The sequence below is a fragment of the Ambystoma mexicanum genome, chromosome 10 (genome assembly GCF_040938575.1).
Source record: "Ambystoma mexicanum isolate Mex_15411 chromosome 10, UKY_AmexF1_1, whole genome shotgun sequence".
Classification (NCBI taxonomy): Eukaryota; Metazoa; Chordata; class Amphibia; order Caudata; family Ambystomatidae; genus Ambystoma; species Ambystoma mexicanum.
Genome location: NC_090932.1, coordinates 1354155902 through 1354176440, shown reverse-complemented (window position 1 = coordinate 1354176440; position 20539 = coordinate 1354155902). Strand labels below are relative to the sequence as shown.

At 46.3% G+C, this 20539-nt stretch overlaps 1 protein-coding gene across 1 annotated transcript in view; it reads right to left on the bottom strand.

The window, feature by feature from the left end:
- Nucleotides 1–20539, bottom strand: part of LOC138492324 (clustered mitochondria protein homolog) — a 1100229-nt gene that overhangs the window by 986461 nt on the left and 93229 nt on the right. The window contains exon 2 of the mRNA XM_069619372.1: nt 2014–2147. Within this exon, the coding sequence (XP_069475473.1) occupies nt 2014–2147 (134 nt within the window). The remainder of the gene's footprint in view (nt 1–2013; nt 2148–20539) is intronic.

Sequence of the window (20539 nt, the reverse complement as noted above, 5' to 3'; positions counted from 1 at the left end):
GGGCGTAACCGATTTACTGTCACTTTTACCATTCGGTGAAATTCTGTGTCCTCTAATTTCAGGGGCAATTGCTAAAGCGCCAATTTCTCTGGCAGAATTAGCACTGGAGAAAACACTATTTCTGTTGTATTACAAATTGAAATAATACTCGAACACCACGAAAAACAGGTAGACATAACCCCCCCAAAAAAATCAGTGCAGTTGCCAACACCCAAAAGGTGCCTGTAAATGTACCCAGATGCTAACAATCAAGGCAAAGGTGCAGCCATTTGATTACTGCAGGTATAAAATCCCCACAGCACCTCCAAACAAACGTCGGAGCAAAATGCAGCCCCCATTAGATGTGAGCAACAGCCTACACAACCTGCTCCTGTACACAGACCTCTGAGTGAGTTGAGCTATGGTTGATGGAGGGACTGGGGACCTCACCGACACCCCTCGTCAAATGACATATGACAGACACAACTTTGGTACATTTCATAGCTGCTTTTGTTCATTGCATATTCTAGTGTAAATCTCCGACCTTCTTTGTGCCCTCATTGCTAGGGCCACTGCATTGGATGTGGTCATTATTCATGTGAGATGGCAGCCACAGAGTCTCCATGGTGATCGGCAGCCAGTGTATCGCTTACCTTTGGATATGCGTAATGTCTAACAAATGGTCATTCATCTACTCACCAGGGTCTGCTTGGCTGCCAGCTTCAACTACAGCCACACCAACACTTGCAGGCCAGACATACGGCAGAGAGTGATGACAGTCTACTTGTATGTTGACAGCCAGTGGGGGTAGGGAGGCAGCCGAGTCCCCCTTGTATAGCATCAGGAAATTTGGGATTGTCAATGGATTCCATTATTAAATATGTCAGAAGCTCAGCTTCCCGTTTCCAAAGTGACGTTATTTCCGCCTAGCAGTAATTCCTCCACAAATTGCCCAAATGACTGTCAGTTCCTACAAATAAAGCTAATAACAGTAAAATATATATAAAAAAAAAATTGGCGGCTTTGACACTCCGTAATTACCATTACAACCAGATGAGCATACAATATGGCAGTATTTCCAGTTGACACATTGATCATAACTAATGCCGTTTGAAAGAATTACCACCCATTTACCGCAAAACGTGTAAGAAGCCCAAACTGTCTTGTATCGCTGGAAAGTGTGCATTGTGCATGAGCAGATATTACAAGTGTTGATGACAAGTACTATAGAAACATACACTGGAAAAATGACAAACCAGCATGGAAAAGAAATGGATACAGACCTACTCAGCGAAATTTTGCAAGAAAAACTAGATCAATACAAAAAGAAAAAAATGCACATACGGAGGGTAATGCCTTTCCGTGTGAAAAAGGAGAATTGCATCCACTAATGGAAAAACCAACAAAGACAAATGGCCTTCATTACAACCACGGCGCTATTAGCACCATGGTTGGTGCCGGTGTTGTAACGAGTCCGCCATGGTGGAATGGGGAAATACCGCCCCATTCCAAGGTTGGCGGGGCGGTATTTCTCCATTTCACCATGGCCCTTCCCCATTCCCATTTTCGCCCCATAGGGCTCAATGGGACTGGGGAAGGCGCTAAGTACGGTACCGCAAATTGCAGTACTGTAATTAGCACCGAGGTCCCTTTGCGGCACCCTACTTTAACGGCTGGTAAAACACAAATAGAAACTCGACTCACTTCAACAGATCCCATGTTCTATGAACCAGCCCATGTAGGGGCAACGATTACGAGAAATTAGGCACAAATGGACATTGATGGTGCAGCAAAGATTATACATGATGGAAGGGGCACGAATTTAAATAAAGAACTAATAATAAATACTGATCATGAATTTGGAGCAATGCTGGTTTGGTTTTATGCATAATTTGTAATAATTGCCTTAATCCTCGCATTTCAAAGTTTATAGAGTTTCGATTATTTTCTTTAGTCCACAGAAAATATAAAGCGGCAGAAACACAGTTTGGGTCTTGTTGAAAAAGATATTTAATAAAAAGGCAAATGTCTTACTTGTAAATCGAGGGCATCAGCTCCAGGCAGCTGGATTTTGATATTAAACATTATATCCTGGTCTGAGACCTGCAGAGTATCCAAGTTTCCGTGCGTCTCAGTTCCTTTTACCGCCCCGGTTACAGAACGAGCCTCTGAAGAAGAAAAAAAAAAATGTATATTCAATTTCATTTAAGCATTCTCTAAAATGTGGTTTACATTATTGAATTCGATGTAAACTACAAAAATACTTTTGATTCCTAGTAGGCAACTATTTAAATATTCTGTTTTATACTGACTGCATCAGGACCCACAGAGCGTTAGGGCCTGTGCAGTGAAGTTGAATCTGGAACCAAATCAAAAGAACAGTTATGTGCTACAACAACCAGTGAATAATGTGTCAAAGTTCCCTCACTGGAATTTCATCTGGTGACTACGAGCTAGGTGCCTCAGGGAGCCAGGAGCCTAACCAAACCATTTAGAGAAACATATTTCCTATAATGCCCCTTAGGAACCGAAAAACAAAACCCTAACTAGATACGGGAAGTGGAATTAGGTAACCTTGGCTACTACCCAGTGAGGTCACTTAAACCAGGGAAGACCTCAGGAAACCTGTCTCAGAGCCTAAACACCGACCTTGTACAGGCAAATCACCCTCAGATGGACTAAATCTCCAACAATTCCATTCTCCCACATGTAGAAAAAACTTGAATGGATCAGGGAAATCCCTTCAAGGACAGGGAGGCCAAAGAAAAATCCTTCCAGGACAGCAAGACCCTGAGGAAACCTAAACACTCAGATGTTCCCTTAACACAATTGCCTTCCCAGCAGAAGTGCAGCAGGATATCTTCCACACAGACTGTTCAGCCTCTCCATGCACACAGTTTCAAACTGGGCTCTGGTATGTTTAACCCAGCCCCTTTAGCCTCATTCTGACCATAAGGAAATGAGCAATCCTATCCAGTTCCAACCTCTCACGCTTTATGCTCACAGCTGCAGCCAATCAGCCCTGTTCCAATCAGGGGGAGGTGGGATGTTACTATACAAAAAAGTCAGGCAGCCCAGCCCAGTGTGATGGCGGACAGGAGCCGCCGGCTCCTGTTTGGAGAAAGCTGAAGAGGGAAGACAGCTGAAGTAGAGCTGTCCTGTAGTGACTTTGGAGATTGCATAACGCTGTAGTGGGGAGGAGATGATCTACGGAAGACAAGAAAGTGGTAAGAGGAAAAGGGGAGAATAAGGAGGGAATGGGGGAGGTAGTCAAATCAAGAGTAGAGTGGAAAGCAGTACTAGGAACAGAGGAAAGGGAGAAAGAAACCCAGGAATGGAGACGAAGGCGGTAGTAGAAATAGGAGAAAAGAGGAAGGAAGCAAAACCGGGAGTGCAGTGGAAGGGGGGGGGGTAGTAGGAACAGGGTACAGGAGGAAGGAAGTGAAACCAGAAGTCGACCGCCAGGAGGAGACGAGAGCAGAGGGTTGAAGGAAGGGTTAACATTAGATGGTTGAATGTTGGAAGCAAGAACTAGAGTAGCGTAGAAGTTGGAATCAACAGGCCAAGGTTGTAGTAAGCAGACAGTAAAATGATCAGCAGGAGGAAGCAGGCAAGAGTGATGAGACAGAGGACGAGACTCCGTCAGATGGGGAAAGTCAAGAGTACTGGCCAGAGGTTGATGGGACTTTGTTAAGGTACTGAAAAGTGAGGTGAAGAACCAGAAGCAGGTTAGTCCATTAGAGGTAGGCGTTGCAGGAGGGCCAGTTCAACAGGGTAGGCCTGCCAACATTTGGCTTGGGAGGCAAGCACATTTTAGCGGCCCAACACTCAGCAGCTTCAGCCCATAGTGCAACTGCCCCAAGTCACCAATACACTTGCATAAGAACCTTGACCAGGATCATACAATATTGGCCACAAGGGGAACTGGTATTATAACCTAGAATCCACATTCTACATCTGTCTCTGTCACAAAAAATAACTTGCCAGAACCAGATAAATACAATAACACATTGTCAAATAGATATACATATAGTACAGCATTACTATCCTTGTTCAATCCAAAGGCAGTATGCAACACGTGTGGTATTTTGTTTTCTCTCGAAGTCTTATGAAGGCACTGGGGAAGCCATGTACAACCCACCATAAGCTGTAGTGTGCATAATTTATTTGAAGCTTCTGTGAAAGAACTATAGACTGCAAATGAAGTTGCATCAAGTGGACTAGTAGATCATTCTGCCTTTTTTGTGTGCATTCTATATATCACCATTTACGGAGCAACACTCGAGTTTGTCAAACCGTGCATGAGAGGCCGTTCGAATAATGCAGTAGCACATATTACAAATCACCTAGGTGCTCACAATTTTAGCAGCACAGTCAATTCAAGTGATTTGGCCAGGATTATAACATTAATTGAAGAGAGTAAACAGGATATTGGAGCCCAACATGCCTAATATGACTGTTTTCATGTCGGTAGCACAATGCAACACCTCCAATTCAAACGTTAGTTTTAAAACTAACGTGCACTGTTTCCCACAGTTGTCTTTCAATAGCGGAGAATCTGGTCATCAGTGTTATAAAAATAGATTTACAAAAAACATGGTAAAATAACCTGCCAATATCCACCTCTTCTGCCACCATCAACTAGATGCACTCTGTCTCGCATCAATCATTGATATTCGTTAGTGAGGCAGAGAAGAGCGAAAACCCAAACTAGAGGCCAAGAGTACAATACGTGTTTATGTTTAAGTATACAAACATCTTAAAGAAAGGTGCCACTCAGGAGGGTAATATACCATTGAATTTGTTTGTAGTCCGAATGATCCAACGTTTTTCAAGTGGCGTTGCCATGGATAAGCTAAGAGACAAATAACTGTTGTGCAATATGTGAATTATCACCCTTATTATCGATATATACAAAGCAGCATTATAATATATTAAAAAGGTGTGTCAGGCTTTACTTTGAATATTGAACATTGTTAACTTAGTACATTTCAGAGACTTGCAATGTTTGACCATAATGCACAGTGTTATGGCATTGTATGTTAAAGGGGGAATTCTAAAAAGCCCAACATCCACCTTGGCAAGACCACACGGTTCTGAATAAGCAGCTCAGAGAACCCGCACCCCAAATCAACAAAAGACGCGGGCACTAGTGAAGGAACAAGAAGGTATTTAATTAGTTGAGTAACTTTGATGAAAATGTTGGGGGGCAGTGGGGGTAGGGGGTGACATAACATCTGAAGAAAAGGTGCCCAAGCCAAATGAATGGGGTCAAAATGGTGTGCCATGAAAGTTAGGGGGGCAAACACCCCCGTCACCCCCTAAAATTACGCCCATGTATTTAATCTACATCTAAAATGCAAATGGTTATCCGTGAAGCGAAGGGATAGTGGCAGAGAGTTCCAAGGCTTGGCTACTTGAACAGAAAATATACAACCACCCTACCTTGCATATTTCAATGTTGGAACAGACAGGTCCAGCTGAAGCGGAACGAAGATCTGTAATGTAATTTAATGTAAATGGAATTTGTAGAGCGCACCTAAACCAGCTAGGGCAGAATGGCACTAAAGATCTGGAAAGTAAAGAACGCTGAAACCCATCAATAAAAAAAGGAGCAAGATGGGCCTTGTGTACAAGACAGAAGGCCTTAAACCGAATACGCTGTTCCACCGGAAGCCAGTGTAAGGAGCGTAATGCTGGAGAGATAGGAGCTTCTCGACCCAAATGTAAAAGAAGCCTGATCATCCAATGGTCACTTTAAGCAGGCCCACGGTAAAATTGCATTACAGAAATACGGTCTACTAGCGACTAAGGCATTGAACAATTGGATTTTATGAGCAACTGTAAAGTAATCAGTAAGCCTCTTTAAGGAGCGCAGGTGGGAAGATCTAGATACCATAGAAACCTGATGTTCCAAAGAGAGGGAGGGGTACAACCATACTCATGTTTCTGCCATATGGCACAGGCTTTGAACAATGCGGCCCAAACAGACTTGCCGGGAGTCCAAAGCTGACAAAACGTACAAATTATCAAGCAAGTGTTTATAAGTGGGGCCAGAACATTTCAAAATCTCAATTTTTTTTAATATTTAAAACGGTTCAGGGTCATCCATAAACTGACCTGTTCCAAGCAATCCTTGAATCTGGAACCAATTCAGCTTGAACGTCCCTACTAATCGGAAATTCAATTGTGTGTCGTCAGCATAAATATAGAACTCTACTTCAAAACATTGAACTAAATCTGCTATGGTTTCATATATAAAGTGAGAAAAAGGGGACTTAATGTTGAGCCTTGGGAAACACCAGAGGAGATCGGTATAACAGAGGATTCATAAGGTGGCAGCACAACTGACTGGAAACTCCATGTGAGAAAATAAGCCAGCTGGGCCAGTGCCTTATCTCTAATGCTAATTAAAAAACATGTGATGGAAGAATAGAATAGTCTACCGTGTCAAAGTAAGTAGAGGTGTCCAATAAAATCAGTACCCCCGAACCTCTGCTGTTGACAACACATTCAAGATCGTCCATAGCTGCCAACACTACCAGTTCATTGCAGTATCGGGATCAGAAACCTGCCCGTGCAGCATCCAGTAGACCCCGATTTTCCACGTAAGATCGTAGTTGAGACATCGCCGCGGTTTACACCAGTTTGGCTAGGGGAAAGGCACAAGAAAATATTGGACGAAAGTTGGAAAATAAGATCTGATCAAACAATTCTTTTTAAAGTAAGGGAGTCACCACTGTTTTAATTGATCCAGATCCATGCTGGAGTCAAAATAACTTTTTATCATATACAGAGATCAGAGACTTCCATTGTTCTAAGATTCTTTAAGATCCTTGCTAGACATGAATCATGAGGCGAGCCTGATGGGCGAGGAGTCGCCATTACCTCTAACAGGGCAGACTCACAAATGGGAAGGAATGAAGAAAAGGAGGTTCACATGTGCATCTTTAAAAAGAGAGCAACCAAAAACCAGTTGATTTGATCCACAGTCTAAGGCATTCTACTTGATCTGAATTTTGGTGATTAGTCAGATCACAGAAAATCTGCAAATAAATTAATAATTTATTTAATGCTGTGGGAGAGCGTAGTTCTGACAACACTTTTGATAGCTCCTTCACAATATTAGGTGTGGAAAATGTACGACTTGAGTAATATTTAACAAGTTATTTGCCCAACACCACATGTATTAAATGAAGGCGGAAGGTCAGCCCACTCTGCAATATATGATGTTGGTCGTTTGTCTTTCCATGTCTAGTTATTAGAACTGGGAGTTACTACAGTACTCTGGTTTATAAGCATGCTTTGTTACTACAGTACTCTGGTTTAAAGGCATGCTTTGCAAAGTACACAAATCACCTAAAAACAACAAGCGCATATATAAAACTTTACAGCAACACATTTATAGCTTTATTTTAGGCATAATTAATGGGAGACTGCAACACCCAGGTTAAATCTAGCGGGGACCAGGTGTCATGCGCACATCAAATAGAAAAATTAATCCTTTACATGCTTAAGTGTATGAGGATTAACCAAATAGCGTTAATCAATAACGCCAAAGCACAAAATGAAGTGCATGCAAATGAAATGCAGAGCAGATAACTTATTTTTTGGAGCCAATGCATGGGAGGACCATGCAGCTACATTGTGTTCCGTCACCGAACTGTTATTGATATGCTGCAATAAGCAATTGGGGGGGGGGGGGCGCAAATGGACGTAAGTAAACTAAAAGGTAAGTACTTCCATTCTGAGGCCACCTCCATTCGAGGAGTGAGCAGAACCAGGAATAGCAGCAGTCCCGCTGAAAAAGAATGTATACTCCCAGCCTTCAAGAAACAATTTAGATAAAATAAACACTTGAAGCACGGTCTCTTAGCAGCATATGATCCGTTGCTGCAGTTCTGCCCGCTTGTTATGGTTCAGTGCCCTGTGGGCATTTGGATGGCCTGCACAACATACACGCAAGCTGGTGATACTGCTCGGTGGGGTAGGAACCCCACTGCAGGGCTATTCATCAATTCTGTATAGCGACAGGTGTTGATGGTGCCGTTACGCATACTTATTGCACTAAATGCAGGTCCGCGTATACGAGTCAGCTCAGCGCATCAAGAAGCAGCTCGCATTAATGAGAAATAAGTATGCATCACTCAATGAGGGGCGAGTGCACCACTCCTCCCCCACTCCTAACAGGGAGGAGTGCAGAAACACTGACAGAGCCACACCAGTGCAATCTGTGCACATACCCAAAATGCACTATAGTTTTCATAGAGAGGCAACACAACATTAGCAGTGTGAAACCTCGGACAGCAGCTTTGAATTCATAATGGGTGTAGAGTACTGGGGCAACACCTTTTCTTTCCTTCCGATTATAGGTCTGTAAACTACACCACCAGAAGTGTTCTTTGAAAAAACGTTGTTTTACAAAACACGTTATTGAGTTTGAATGCAAATGGCTTTGCAATGCTTTGTTCTCACTCTGAAACATGAGGAACCAGTCATTTAATTTATTTGCTAGTTCAATGAGCAGCAAAAACGTTTCAAACACTTTCATATGATGTTAGCATTCCATTCACATTGAGAGCAAGCCCCTGTCAGATAATGTAAAAACATTTGTTTATAGCCAGTTTATTTTATGATTTGTATAGCTAGCCTAACCCTAAAGTATCTGGGCGCTTAGAACATTTGATACAGTTGCAGTACAGAAGATGAAGAGCAGAGAGCAAGAGAATTGTGATGACCAGGGTACAGAATGGTTGGCTTTACAATTACAGCCATGCACGCAGGAAGGAACAACAAGGTTACAAAGTGGTCGGGTTAGCAACAGCAGGCATACGGGCCAGGTTACATAGTAGTCTGTAAGTCTGCAACTTGGCAGATGTTGGGTATAGGTGAAAGACGTTAGGCTAAGGATAGATACACCCTAGACATACGCAGCAATAGAGATAGTAATATTGAGATAGTTAATGGCAACCAAGGAGGGCATACTCAAGTGCTGAAGAGACATTCTAGTGAGTGGTGGGCTAACCTTGCTGGGTGAAGTAAACGTTAAGTTCAAGTTTTCTTTCATTTATAAACGGTGAGCATATCAGTTTGCAAAGAAGAGTAGTTGCATACATGCAAGAAAGGACACAGCCCCGCAAATTAACTGAAGACCCATATCCAAAGGAAGACCTCCTAGCATACCCCCCAAAACAATCACCCCAGACAAGATAGAGGCATTCCACGCCATGGTTGCAAAAGCATACAAGACCTTTGGACTGCAACCTGCGGTGGACAAGAAAGAAAAAGCATAGTCCATAATCCCCTTTCATCCATGCTTGTGGTACATTCTGTCCTTCAGGGACCGCACCACTTTTTGGTAGCATCCCAAATGTCTTTTTAATAATATTTACATGGAGCTGGGCACCGCCAAGCACATCGCCCTTCAGTCCTTTTCCATTGCCCAGTTTGGTAGACATAATAGCAATTAAAGGGAACTTTTTAGAGGGGACGGCAGGCAGGCGTATGGAGGAAAGGGGTCTATGGACTACGAGTAAGTTGGTCACTCGGTTGAGTAACTTTTACTCCTATGTCCCGTCCCCTTTCCTCCATACCTAGGGGAGATTCACAAGCACTGATGTATAGACAATGGGTTGATGGATTAAACTCCCCTAATTAAAAAGGTTTCTGAGGACTACTTGACCAAACTGAGCGTCCGCTCTAGAGCGGACGGCGAGACAATTTTTGCAGAACTCCGTGGGGAGGCCCTAGCGGCCGCCTTCGTGACTTTTTCCCAGGGTACATACTTCTAGAATGCCACAGTGACTGCTTCACCGTGCACTAGGTGTGCGTGGATGCCTTTGGGGGCATGTAGGCCTTGTACTGTGTGGGCTTCTGCAATGCAGGAAAATATCTTGTGGGAAATTGTGGCCTTCGAAGCTTGTGTTCTTTTTTTGCATTTCCGAATGTTACGAAAATGTGAGAAGAAATTCTAAAGTCCTTTGTCCTATCAAAATAGAATTTGACAGCTCGGCCTAGGTCAAGGTTGTGTATGACCTGTTCCGAGTCGGACGAGGTGTCTGGAAAAAACACTGGCATGGTGATGGATTGGTTAATGTAAAAGTCTGAAATAAATTTAGGGCGGAAACACGGGTGTGCGCGCAGCATCACTTTATCCCTATGGAAGGACAAATACTACTTGCTGATGTGATGGCGACAAGGAAGCCACCTTTCAGGTGAGCAATTTGAAATCCACCAATGCCATGGGCTTGAATGGCTTATGGCAGAGGGCGCTGAGCACCACAATGAGGTCCCATTTTGCCAATGGGGGGTGGAGGGGTGGGAGGGGGCTTGACGGGAGGAAAGATGTAGAAGACCTCCAAAATTATCACTGGGTTTGTGAGAGTGAACTAAGAAGAAGAATCAGTATTGCGGTATGCCCAGATAGCCGACAGGTATGTACGGCAAGAATGCATGTGGATGCAAGGTCCGAGATAAAGGGGAGGACTCTCTCCACCGAAGTTTGACTAGGATTGATCCGTTTGTCAGAGCACCAAGGACCAAAAGCAGAGCCCTTTGCATTTGTACAGTGCAAACGTAGAAGGTTTGCGCACTACCTGGATAATGCACATATCATTGGATAGGTTGAACTGTGCTAGCGACTGGATGTCAGGAACCAGGCCGCCAAGTTGAGAGATTGTAGGGAGGGATGCCACACCTGCTGGTCATTCTGGTGCAGGCGATTGGGAAATCTCCAGCAACTGGATCAGTGGACAGACAGACTGCTTCTTTAGCTCCGAGAATCAGAACCTGGCTGGCCACCAGGGTGCTATAAACACCAGCTGTGCCATTCTGCGCCTCCCGAAGCTTCAGCAAGTCATGATGAATTAAGGGGAGGGGAGGAAAGTCGAATGGCGAAACTACGCCCCAGGAAATCTCCAGGGCATCTCCCAGGAAGCCTGGGCCGAGACCTTCCCTGGAAGCATATAACAAATGTTAACTGTTGGTATGTGTTGCAAACAGGTCTATACTCGGGATTCCCCACTCAAAGAAGAGATGGAGAGAACTATATCATTAAAATCTCCCACACATGGTTTGCGAAAGACCTGTAACTGAGGTAATCAGCCGGTAATCAGCCGCTGTATTTTCCTGTCAGGAATGCCCACCGCCTGAATCCAAATTCCCTTCTGTACCGCCTTTTCCAATATCCATTTCTGTAGCGATAGGTTCACCAGGGTAAGGGACATGGACCCCCCTCCTCATTCCCCGCGGCTTGTTCACGGAAAACATCGCAAATGAGTTGTCTGTTCTGATGCAAACTATTTTGTTTGCGATACTGGACTGGAACGCCTTCCAGGCCAGATAAATCACTAGTAATTTAAGGTAGTCGATATGGTGTCATGGTACAAGGGAGACCACAGATCGAACACCTCCAGGTGACCCAGCGTTGCCCCCCTGACCCCACCAGCGGAGCAGGGAGGAATCAGTTGTCAACATCACCCGAGGAAACCGTTCCAAAAAGAGGGTCCACTCTTCCACTCAGAGATTGGAGCAGTCCAACCACCACTGGAGGTCAGGAATCATATCCAAAGACACCCAAATCAACCGAGTCTGGATCTGTCGCCTGAAACCTGTTCTTTCGGATTGCCATTTGTGTAGGTCCCATTTTTAATATTGCCAGAGGAATTTTTAAAACGTAGGATGCATTAAGCCCAGAAGCCTCTGGAACCACCATGCCGACATCTGAGTGTGGTGTTCAGGAAAAAGGAACTTGTATGGACTAAATCCCTCATTCTGTCATCTGTTATAAAGGCCTTGACCCTCATTTTCCATCAGAAGCCCAAGAAAATCAGATCTTGCAAGGCCATCATTGAAGACTTCTTCCAGTTTACTAACAATTCCAGTTTGAAAAGAAGCTCAAGTAACCGTTGCATTAGTGAGGTTGCTTTCTGTGGACAACGACATTCAAGGAGCTAGTTGTCTAAATAAGGATAGACGTCAACTCCCCGAAGCCTGAGAAACGCTGCCATCATTTTTGTGAAGACTCTTGGTGCCAAACTCAGTCCGAAGGGAGGACCTGGTACGTAAAATGTTTGCCGCCTACCAAAAAACGGAGGTATTTGCGGTGCTAAGGCCATATTGGTATATGAGGGTGCGTATCTTTAAGATCCACTACACAGAGCCAATCGTCTTTTAAAAAGAGACGAGCGGATCAGTGTCGGCGTGATCACCTTGAATCTTTCATGGGAAATGTGGAGATTGAAAACTGACGGGTCTAAAATTGTGTGTAGGCCAGCCTGGTTGGATTTTAACACTGTAAAAATGTGGGAGTAGAAGCACCCACCCTATTCCGCCGGAAGGACTTGTTCTATGGCTCTTATGCTCAAACGTTGCTGAACCTCCAAACAGAGAGAGAGAAATCCTGTCGGCTGTAGTGCAGGATAGGAAGGAGGAACTGGTGAGAGGGCAAGGTGGAAACCTGAAAGCGTTAGACGGAACCCAGGAATCCTTTGTGATGGTCTGCCAAGCCTCCAGATGTATAGAGACGAGTCCCCCTACCAGAGTCATGTGGGACCATTCCAAACCATAATTTGGTAATTTTGTCCGAAAAGTAAGTATTGGTCCCTGAGGTGGAGGCTGCCGAGTGGGAGAAAAATCCTCAACAACTTATCCTGCTCCTTGCATTAAGGGCCACTAGGGGAACGGTCTGGCCAACTCCACTTCCGATCTTGAAACCCCTAAAATCCTGTAAAGGATCTGGAACAAAAATCTGTCTTTTGGGGGTCAGAGGATTTTGCTGCTGGATGCTTTCCGAGGTACTCACCTTAGTGTTGCCAACTCGTTATCGGTAGAACTGTAGAAGACCTAATTACCCTCGAAAGGAAGATCCAGAACCTTCTCTTGGACCTCCTTTGTGAACTTGGTTGCGTGGAGCCACACTTGGCGGTTGACATTAACGCTGATCATAAGGCCGTGCACTGAAGTAGCTATGTGATGTGCCGCAGCGTCTAGCAGGTCTTGAAATGATCAATCTTGTCTTGAGGAGTTGGAGGGCCCAATTTGCAAAGACTTTCTTCCCATCCCCCTCTCCAAACACTTATCCTCCTTTGAAAAGGCTTGTGATGCCGAAGAGGACGATGCCAAAGACTTTGAATGGAGGGTAGCCACTGCCACCACCGTAGAAGACGGGCTAGGTGAATTTCCTTGGACGCCTGAAGCCTATAGCTAGCCACTATCTGTTTATGTGTTGGCCTGTGTGAGGTTTTTTCCAAACTTTCCTGGTTTCAGCCAAAATATCATTTTGAAGGAAAAGGCCTGAACATTCCTGTGTTTTTAAAGTAAGAGCCCTTGACAAAAAAACTGTCTCTAGAGTAGGAGGTTCAGGTGTCAGGATGTCTACATAAGAAGATGATCAATCATGACACCAAGAAACACCCCGACTGTACAAGGTGCTCCTCCTCTTCCTAATGCGCTTCTGCAATACCATTATTGGTGGAACTTTCAGCAGAAGGTGCCAAGCACAGAGCATGTGGTCCTGGCTTGGGCTCCTTTGCCTAAGGAGGACGCTCCACCGGAGGAGACGGCAGAGGTAAAACTTGCACTGGCCTTGGAGGAGGCGCCAGAGCCGGTACTTCCACTGGCCTTGGAGGTTCAAGTGGCCTGAGAAAATAGGTTTTCATCGGGTTAGAGTGCATCAGGTTTTGGAAACGGCAAAATAATGCCTCTTCTGAAGATAGTAATGGCTGTGTAGCTGGAACCGGTCTGCTGAATGGATGATGCCTCCATGATTCTGCTGACACTGGCTGCCAAGGTGTCGTCCTCACTGCCCCCCACCCAACCACGGATCAACAAAGTGCAAATGTCCCGTAGTAGGAGAAAGATTGTCAGTTGTAGGGACATTCCAGAGTCCAATCCATTCTCTGACTGTAAGGATCTTTCCCCAAGGATGCAGATGGCAAGGACTTGGGTCTGACATCCGCACTTGACACAGCTGAAGGCACAGACAAAATGGCCAGCATCGTTGACATTGGAGAAGCCGCCTTTTTAAGAGACTCTGTGGTAACGTGCATCACAGATTTGTCAGAAGCTATGGTAGTTTTGGCAGTCATTTTATGTGCTTTCAATGGTTCTTTAGCCCTTTTTCAGGGATCCTCAGTGTAAAGACTGGAGGGGGGGGGGGGTGTTTGTGACACTACCCACTATATAGCTGGGGTAAGGGCATAGAGGCGCGCCAGCCAAGGCTCTCTAATGGTAGCAATGGGCAAGCAACCAAGGCTGCGACTCAAGGGAGGTCATGCAGGCTGGTTCTTGACACTGAATCCCCAAGCCCCCCACAATGGAATGTCCACATACTGTTATGTGCTAACACAGTTCTTTAATTAAATACAATTATGTTTAGATAAATATATACATATAAATAACTCATTTTGTACTCAGGAAACTCTACTTCAACAGGCAACGCCATATGTATAGTATGTGATGCCAGTTATTCTTAGCTTTAGCAATAATGCACCAGTTGTTAATTGAAATAAAATGCACCAGAATTACTAAGCAGTTTTAACTTCAAAACTGCAGGTGTAGAAATGCAGGCATATTTCTCTAGAACATGGGTAGAATACTTTCCAGGATAAAATGCAATTCTGTTTGTTAAGACCCCCTCCCCAGGCCCCACCACACCTGGGCAACGTGCAATAAAAAAGTAAGTTATACTTTGCTTTTATATTAAAGCCCAGTACTTACATTTTCAGTAATTGTCAGCTTTTCTCTTTACATGTACCACCACCCCAAAGTACATGGGAAGCAACTGGGGAGCGGGACTCATGGCGAATCGGAGATCCCTGGGTGGACTCTGAGGGAGGAAACTACTTTTCCTCGTCACAGAACTTTGGGTGCCTTGGAAGGCAAAGTTGTGGAGTCTCTCCGATATTCGCCGATGCCCCCCATAATGGTGGACCCCCTCTGGAAGAAGTCATCACTGGGTCACTACTGCCAAGCAGGAGATGGGAACCAAGCAGTGTCAGAAAGGTAGCAGTGAAGGTCTGTTGCAGTGGTCTCCTTGGTTGGGTTGCTACGCCGGCTGTGGATGTCGCATGAAGATGAAACTCGCTGTGGACCATGAAGAGGGTTGGGGGGCGAGGACGAGTCCTTTGTTTGTTGATGTCCTTCGGTGGCGACAGAAGTAGGTGTCGAGTTTCGGTAATGTGCAGTTTGCCGTTCTTCAGGGCTGCAGCCGCAGCATGGATGGCAGGATGGCTTCTGGTGACCTGGATTAGAGCACTGGACCTCTCTGTGGGCTACCACCAAGTTTGGACCCTCGGGGATCATTCTTCGGTTTGGAATGGTGGGAAACCCACTGGCAGGCACTTCTCTTCAGGTGGCGACACTGGACTTCCTCAGCCGTGGAAAGTGGACAGATGTCGTGGCTGCAGTGCCACTAAGACTTATTCAGTCGGTTGGAACTTCACAGGCTTCAGGCATCAAGCAGCACTATGCTGTGTCCCCCTTCTTCAGGGCAATACACAGCAGTCTGGCTTTCCAATGGTCACGGACAGCCTCCGGACACAGGACGACACTGGTGGATTTATTGGGCTCAAGATGTCCGGTCACTCTTCTTTTGGACCCACAAGGATACCTCTACAACACAGCAGGCACTCGGGACTGGCTTCCAGGACACTTCGGGTGTACAACAGCAGTGCACAATGCCCCCCTCATAGCTACGGAAAGAAGTCACCTGTCCAGGTCCTATCTTAACCAGTCATTGAACCAGCAAGGCAGCCTTTGGATCTGGTGAAGATATGTAGCAGCAGAACCTCTTCCTCCAGCTGTATTCAGGATACACCTCTAGGAATACTCTAAGCTTCTGACACAGAGGTAAGTGAAGGTGTTTTCTGTTATATACAAATCCCCCTCATTCACTCAGGCTGAGCTAGACTCAGTCGACCAATCACACACTAGGGCATTCAGGCCATACCATACACCCAAAACAGTGGATGTGTATTGAGGTCAACACCCAGCCTTTTAGAGCACACACTGCATTAACTGTAGTTTCAGACAGGGCTGGCTCAGGCAGACAACTGACACACAACCAAAACTAGACACCCACAACACAATGTGAATTGACCCCTCTCTCCATTCAGTCAGGTCCCACCCCTAGGGTGTACCCAAAATAAGCAGTCTCTGGAAAGGCTCCTACCAGTCTAGCAGGTGCAGCCCCAGAGCCAAATATGGTCCTTCCACCCAAAATCCAATCAGGGGAAAGGGGGCAGAGCTAGGGTGTCTCAGGAATTTAAGAATCAGGAGGGAAAGGCAGGAAGCCACGAGGGTTCAGTGAGCATCTTGGCTTTGTTCAGGAATCCATGCACCCCCTCCTGAAGAAGCCTTCTGCCGATCCTTCCTCTCCGGCAAAATACTGCCCTACTCTGTTGGTTGTCTCCATAACCATCGGTCTGGCTTTAGAGTAGCCAGAGGAACAAAAACTGCTCTCCTGAACACCCGTAAAGACCCGCTCTCTAATCTCGACTTTAGCCTTCCTTCTGACCTCATCCTCCTTGATCTTTCCCACTGCTTTCGACACGGTCAACCAGGCCATCCTGATCAATCGTCTCAGACAACCTGGGAATCACGGATCAGGCCCCAGCGGGTTGGACTCCTTCCGCTCCGATCGACCCTCCTAGGTCCAACTGGGGTCCTTTCTCTCCACCACCTCTACCTCTATATGTGCTGTTCCCCAGGACTCTATCCTCTCACCCTGGCTCTTCAACCTTTACTTGGTACCTCTGACCCATTTCATCTCTACCGTCTCTCCTAACTTTCAGTGTTATGCGGATGACACTCTGCTCTACTTTAGGCTTCCCTCAGCCTCCTCTCTCGCTCATTCCCGATTGTCTATCCGCAATTCAGGAATGGTGTGCCTCCAACGATCTCTGCCTGAATGATAGTAAGGCTGAGATCTTGGACCCCTGCTCCCGCTTTCCCTCTTTCACTCCGGCTGCCCTCCTTGGGCCCTCTACCTACGCCATCCTATGAGGCAAAAAACCTTGGCGTCATCTTAGACTCCACCCTCTCCTTCTCCTTCTCTCCTCACATCACGGATGTCTCTATGAAGTCCCACTACCAGCTGCAACTCCTCAGAGGTATTCTTTCTTTCATCAGTCTCCAGATCGCTCGTCCTCTCTAAGCTGGACTACTGCAACAGCCTCTTTCTAAATCTGCCTGCCTCTACTCTCCGACCCCTGCAACTAATCCAGAACAGGACTGCGAGACTTGTCCTTGGCCTCAAGCCCAGGGAACGTAGCTCACCAGCCCTGAAATCTCTCCACTAGCCGCCGGTGGCTGCAGGATCATGTTCAAGACCCTCTGCATTGTCCACAAGGCTTTCTGGGGCCGGTGACCACATTACATCCAACTCTCTCTTCCTAGGCACTTTCCTTCTCGAGCCCTTCGCTCATCCACCTCCAACTCTCTGAGGGTCAGATGCTTCTCCAGACAAAGTTGGGGTAGATCTCTCTCCTTGACTGGTGCCTCCCCCTGGAACAGCCTCCCTGCCGCTCTCAAACTTGAGAAGGACCATCTCTGGTTTCGGAAGCAATTCTAGACCTTCCTTTTCGCCTCTGCGCTCTCTCTCTCGCTGATGTTCTTGTCTGCTGCACTGATTACCTAGCCTCCCTCTGAATCTTACGGGCACCAGGTTCCTTCACGACCAGTAGCCCTGTGCACTGCCTCCAGGCCTACCATGCACTAGGGACTGTATCTACAACCCTACAGTCCCCTGCCTCCCTGCACTTAGAACCAGCCTCCCCGGCAGCACTTGAACTTTGCTATTGCGCTCTCCCTTTTCCTCCCCCTGGCACTTCTCTCCCCTCCCCTTGCACTTGCATGATCTGAATGACACAAGGCCTAGCTAGATTAGTTTTGTACCCCTTTGTCTTCCCCCTCCTTGTCGTGTCTAGAAACACTTGTGTACAGGTGTGTTATAAATGATTCATATCATTGATTCCTATGGCAAGGCCTGGGTGTTCCAAAATGGGGAAGACGCAGATCCACTACAAAGTCAGCATGTAGCCGCCTCCAGCCCATTCCCTGGTCTGTGACAACACACAGGTGTCCAAAAACATGGAGGGTTGCCAAAGTGTAACCGTCTACCCATCGGTACCACAGGGGTATCCCATGGGTCTTGTTCATGAACAGTGAAAGCTGCACTGCCAGAGGTCCACAGTGGACTCCTGTGGCAGACAAAAACAGAAAAACACCAACAGTGAAGTAGTGAGACAAGGAGGCTCTGTCCCTCCAAAGCATGTCCAGCATCACACTAAAAGCCAGTAGATGTGGACTTTGGACCACCATCAATTTGTTTTGCTCTCCGACTGGGGGGTACAATGCTTAGCCCCTTTGAGGGGAACATCGGAAATTAATCTAATTTTATTAGCCCTGAAACAGAGATCCTCTGTCTTGCTGGTAGACTTTTAAGCCTCTTTCTGGTTACCCTGGTACCTTTAGCCCCCAAAGGGGGTACCTGGGAGGGAACTCTAGTATCCAGTTTAGACCCCAAGTGGGGCACATCAGGGCGAGTCCTGGTGATGCTAGAGTCAGGATGACTGCTCCCTGAACCAGATGACCCCGGGAAAGAGTCACCCAGATGGGGTGATCGGAAAAGGAAAGTACTCACCGGGTGATTTCCTCCTCCTCCTCCTGTCACAACTGTGCCCCTTCATCGTGGTGTCTATGCCTCTCCAGCACTTACCTTCCAACATGTATGTGTTGCACATAGAACGGCTAGACCGTTCTACACACGCTGGAGACTCCTCAATACACTTACTGGTAGGCGGCATCAGCAGTGGATTCGCCGCTAACAAACACAGGACTCATGTCTTCGGTCACGTGACTGTCACATGACTCCGTTGCACGTACTTAGTCATACGGCAACCTCTGGTCACTGCTTCCAATTGTTGTTCGTTTGGTTTAGCAAAGAAGCCCTGGCTCGTTGAGTCATTCTTTCCATTTCCAGCCCCTCCGGACTTCAATTCCAATTGCTCGGATCGGACCTCGCTGGAAACCTACTTCTTGCATCCATATCAAGTGGGACGCTCCTGTAAGCGATCTTCCCGGCAGTGTCCCGAGCGCTGCCTTTTTCCTGGAACGTTGCTCCCGATTTGATCTTCCGAGCAGGAGTCACCAAGTAAGCGGTCCCCGGTCAGTTTTGGGCGCTGCCTTGGTTGTCCATTATTCTGAGGACGCTACTACTTCAACTATTCTACTGAACATTCAGCCGAACTTACCCTGCTTCCTCCATTATTGTTTGGCAATCCGTTCCGGCATTCTTCCTCAAGCAGTATTGGGGTTGTGCCTACATTATTTTTGTTTCGGATCAAGGTTTATTTCTTGAAGGGAATTGGGACTTCCTATTCACATGGTAAACATTTCTCCAAAGGAGGATCAGACCTTATTCCCTTCTGGACCTTGTTCTATGTTTGATACCTACAGTGCACATAACATTTGGGACGCTATCCAGGGGTGCACCAACCCAGCACTAGTGCGACCCTCGTGCCGTTCGGGTTAAGCTTCCACACTAACATTCCCTTCCTTGTCATTGATTCCCATTGGATTATCTGGAGTTCTACGTGGACGCTTTTGAACTACACCAACAGGTTAGGGTGGGTTCAGAGGGGGTATTATAGATTGAATTATCCAAGAAAGCATACTCAGTGTTACTTGTTTTGCTACAGATTGGTGGTTTTTCGTGTTCCTTGCCCTTCCCATTAATCACTCGCTCTGCCTGTGAACTTGTTATCAGACAGAGGGTTTTTATCAATTGGAAGGTCTGATCTGATCCAAGTCTCTTCCCTTCATGGTAGACGATCAGCGGTCGGACAGAGAATACGGTAGGTTGGGAAATACTCACCACGTATCCTTTTTGAGGTCTGACCTTCAATTTGTATACTTTGAATGTACAGGTGGGGGTGTACTTATGCTGGGATTGGTTCATGTCACCTCCCCACCCGGAATGAATTCCTTTAAGTGGACCAGAGGAACGCAGTGAAGACCTCCTCCCACCAGACAAGCCTTCTTTCAAGAGCGTGGACCGAGAGGGAGTCGAAGTAGAAGCAAGCGTTCCAACGATGGACTGGGCCTAGACACTGGATGCAATTATTTTGAGGGTTTGCCGCTGCACGAGACACAGAAGGCGAAACCCTTAAGCTCCGGGATAAGTGCAAGAAAGGAAACGGCCGGGGAGATGAGGCAGCAAGAGGAATTGAAGGACAAAATGTAGGGTAAGAAAGAAAATGTGCAATGCTAAGTGCGCCCAATACCAACCGTGCAGGGAAAAGGACAGAAGGGTGATGCGCTGGGTGGGGCTCAGGAAGGCAGGGCTAAAGGCATATGCATACTGGTCCTTTGTAAAAAAAAATTTAAAAAAGGCCCCTGCTCATGACACGCCCCTTTTCGGAACCAGCAATAAAAGGGCACCTAGAGAAAAAAGTAGAGAGCTCCAGACTCTGCACCAAAATGCCTCACTAGCCAGCCCATCCCATAATCTGTCTCTGCAGCAGGCAAAAGGCAGATGTCCTGTCGGCCAAATGCTCAG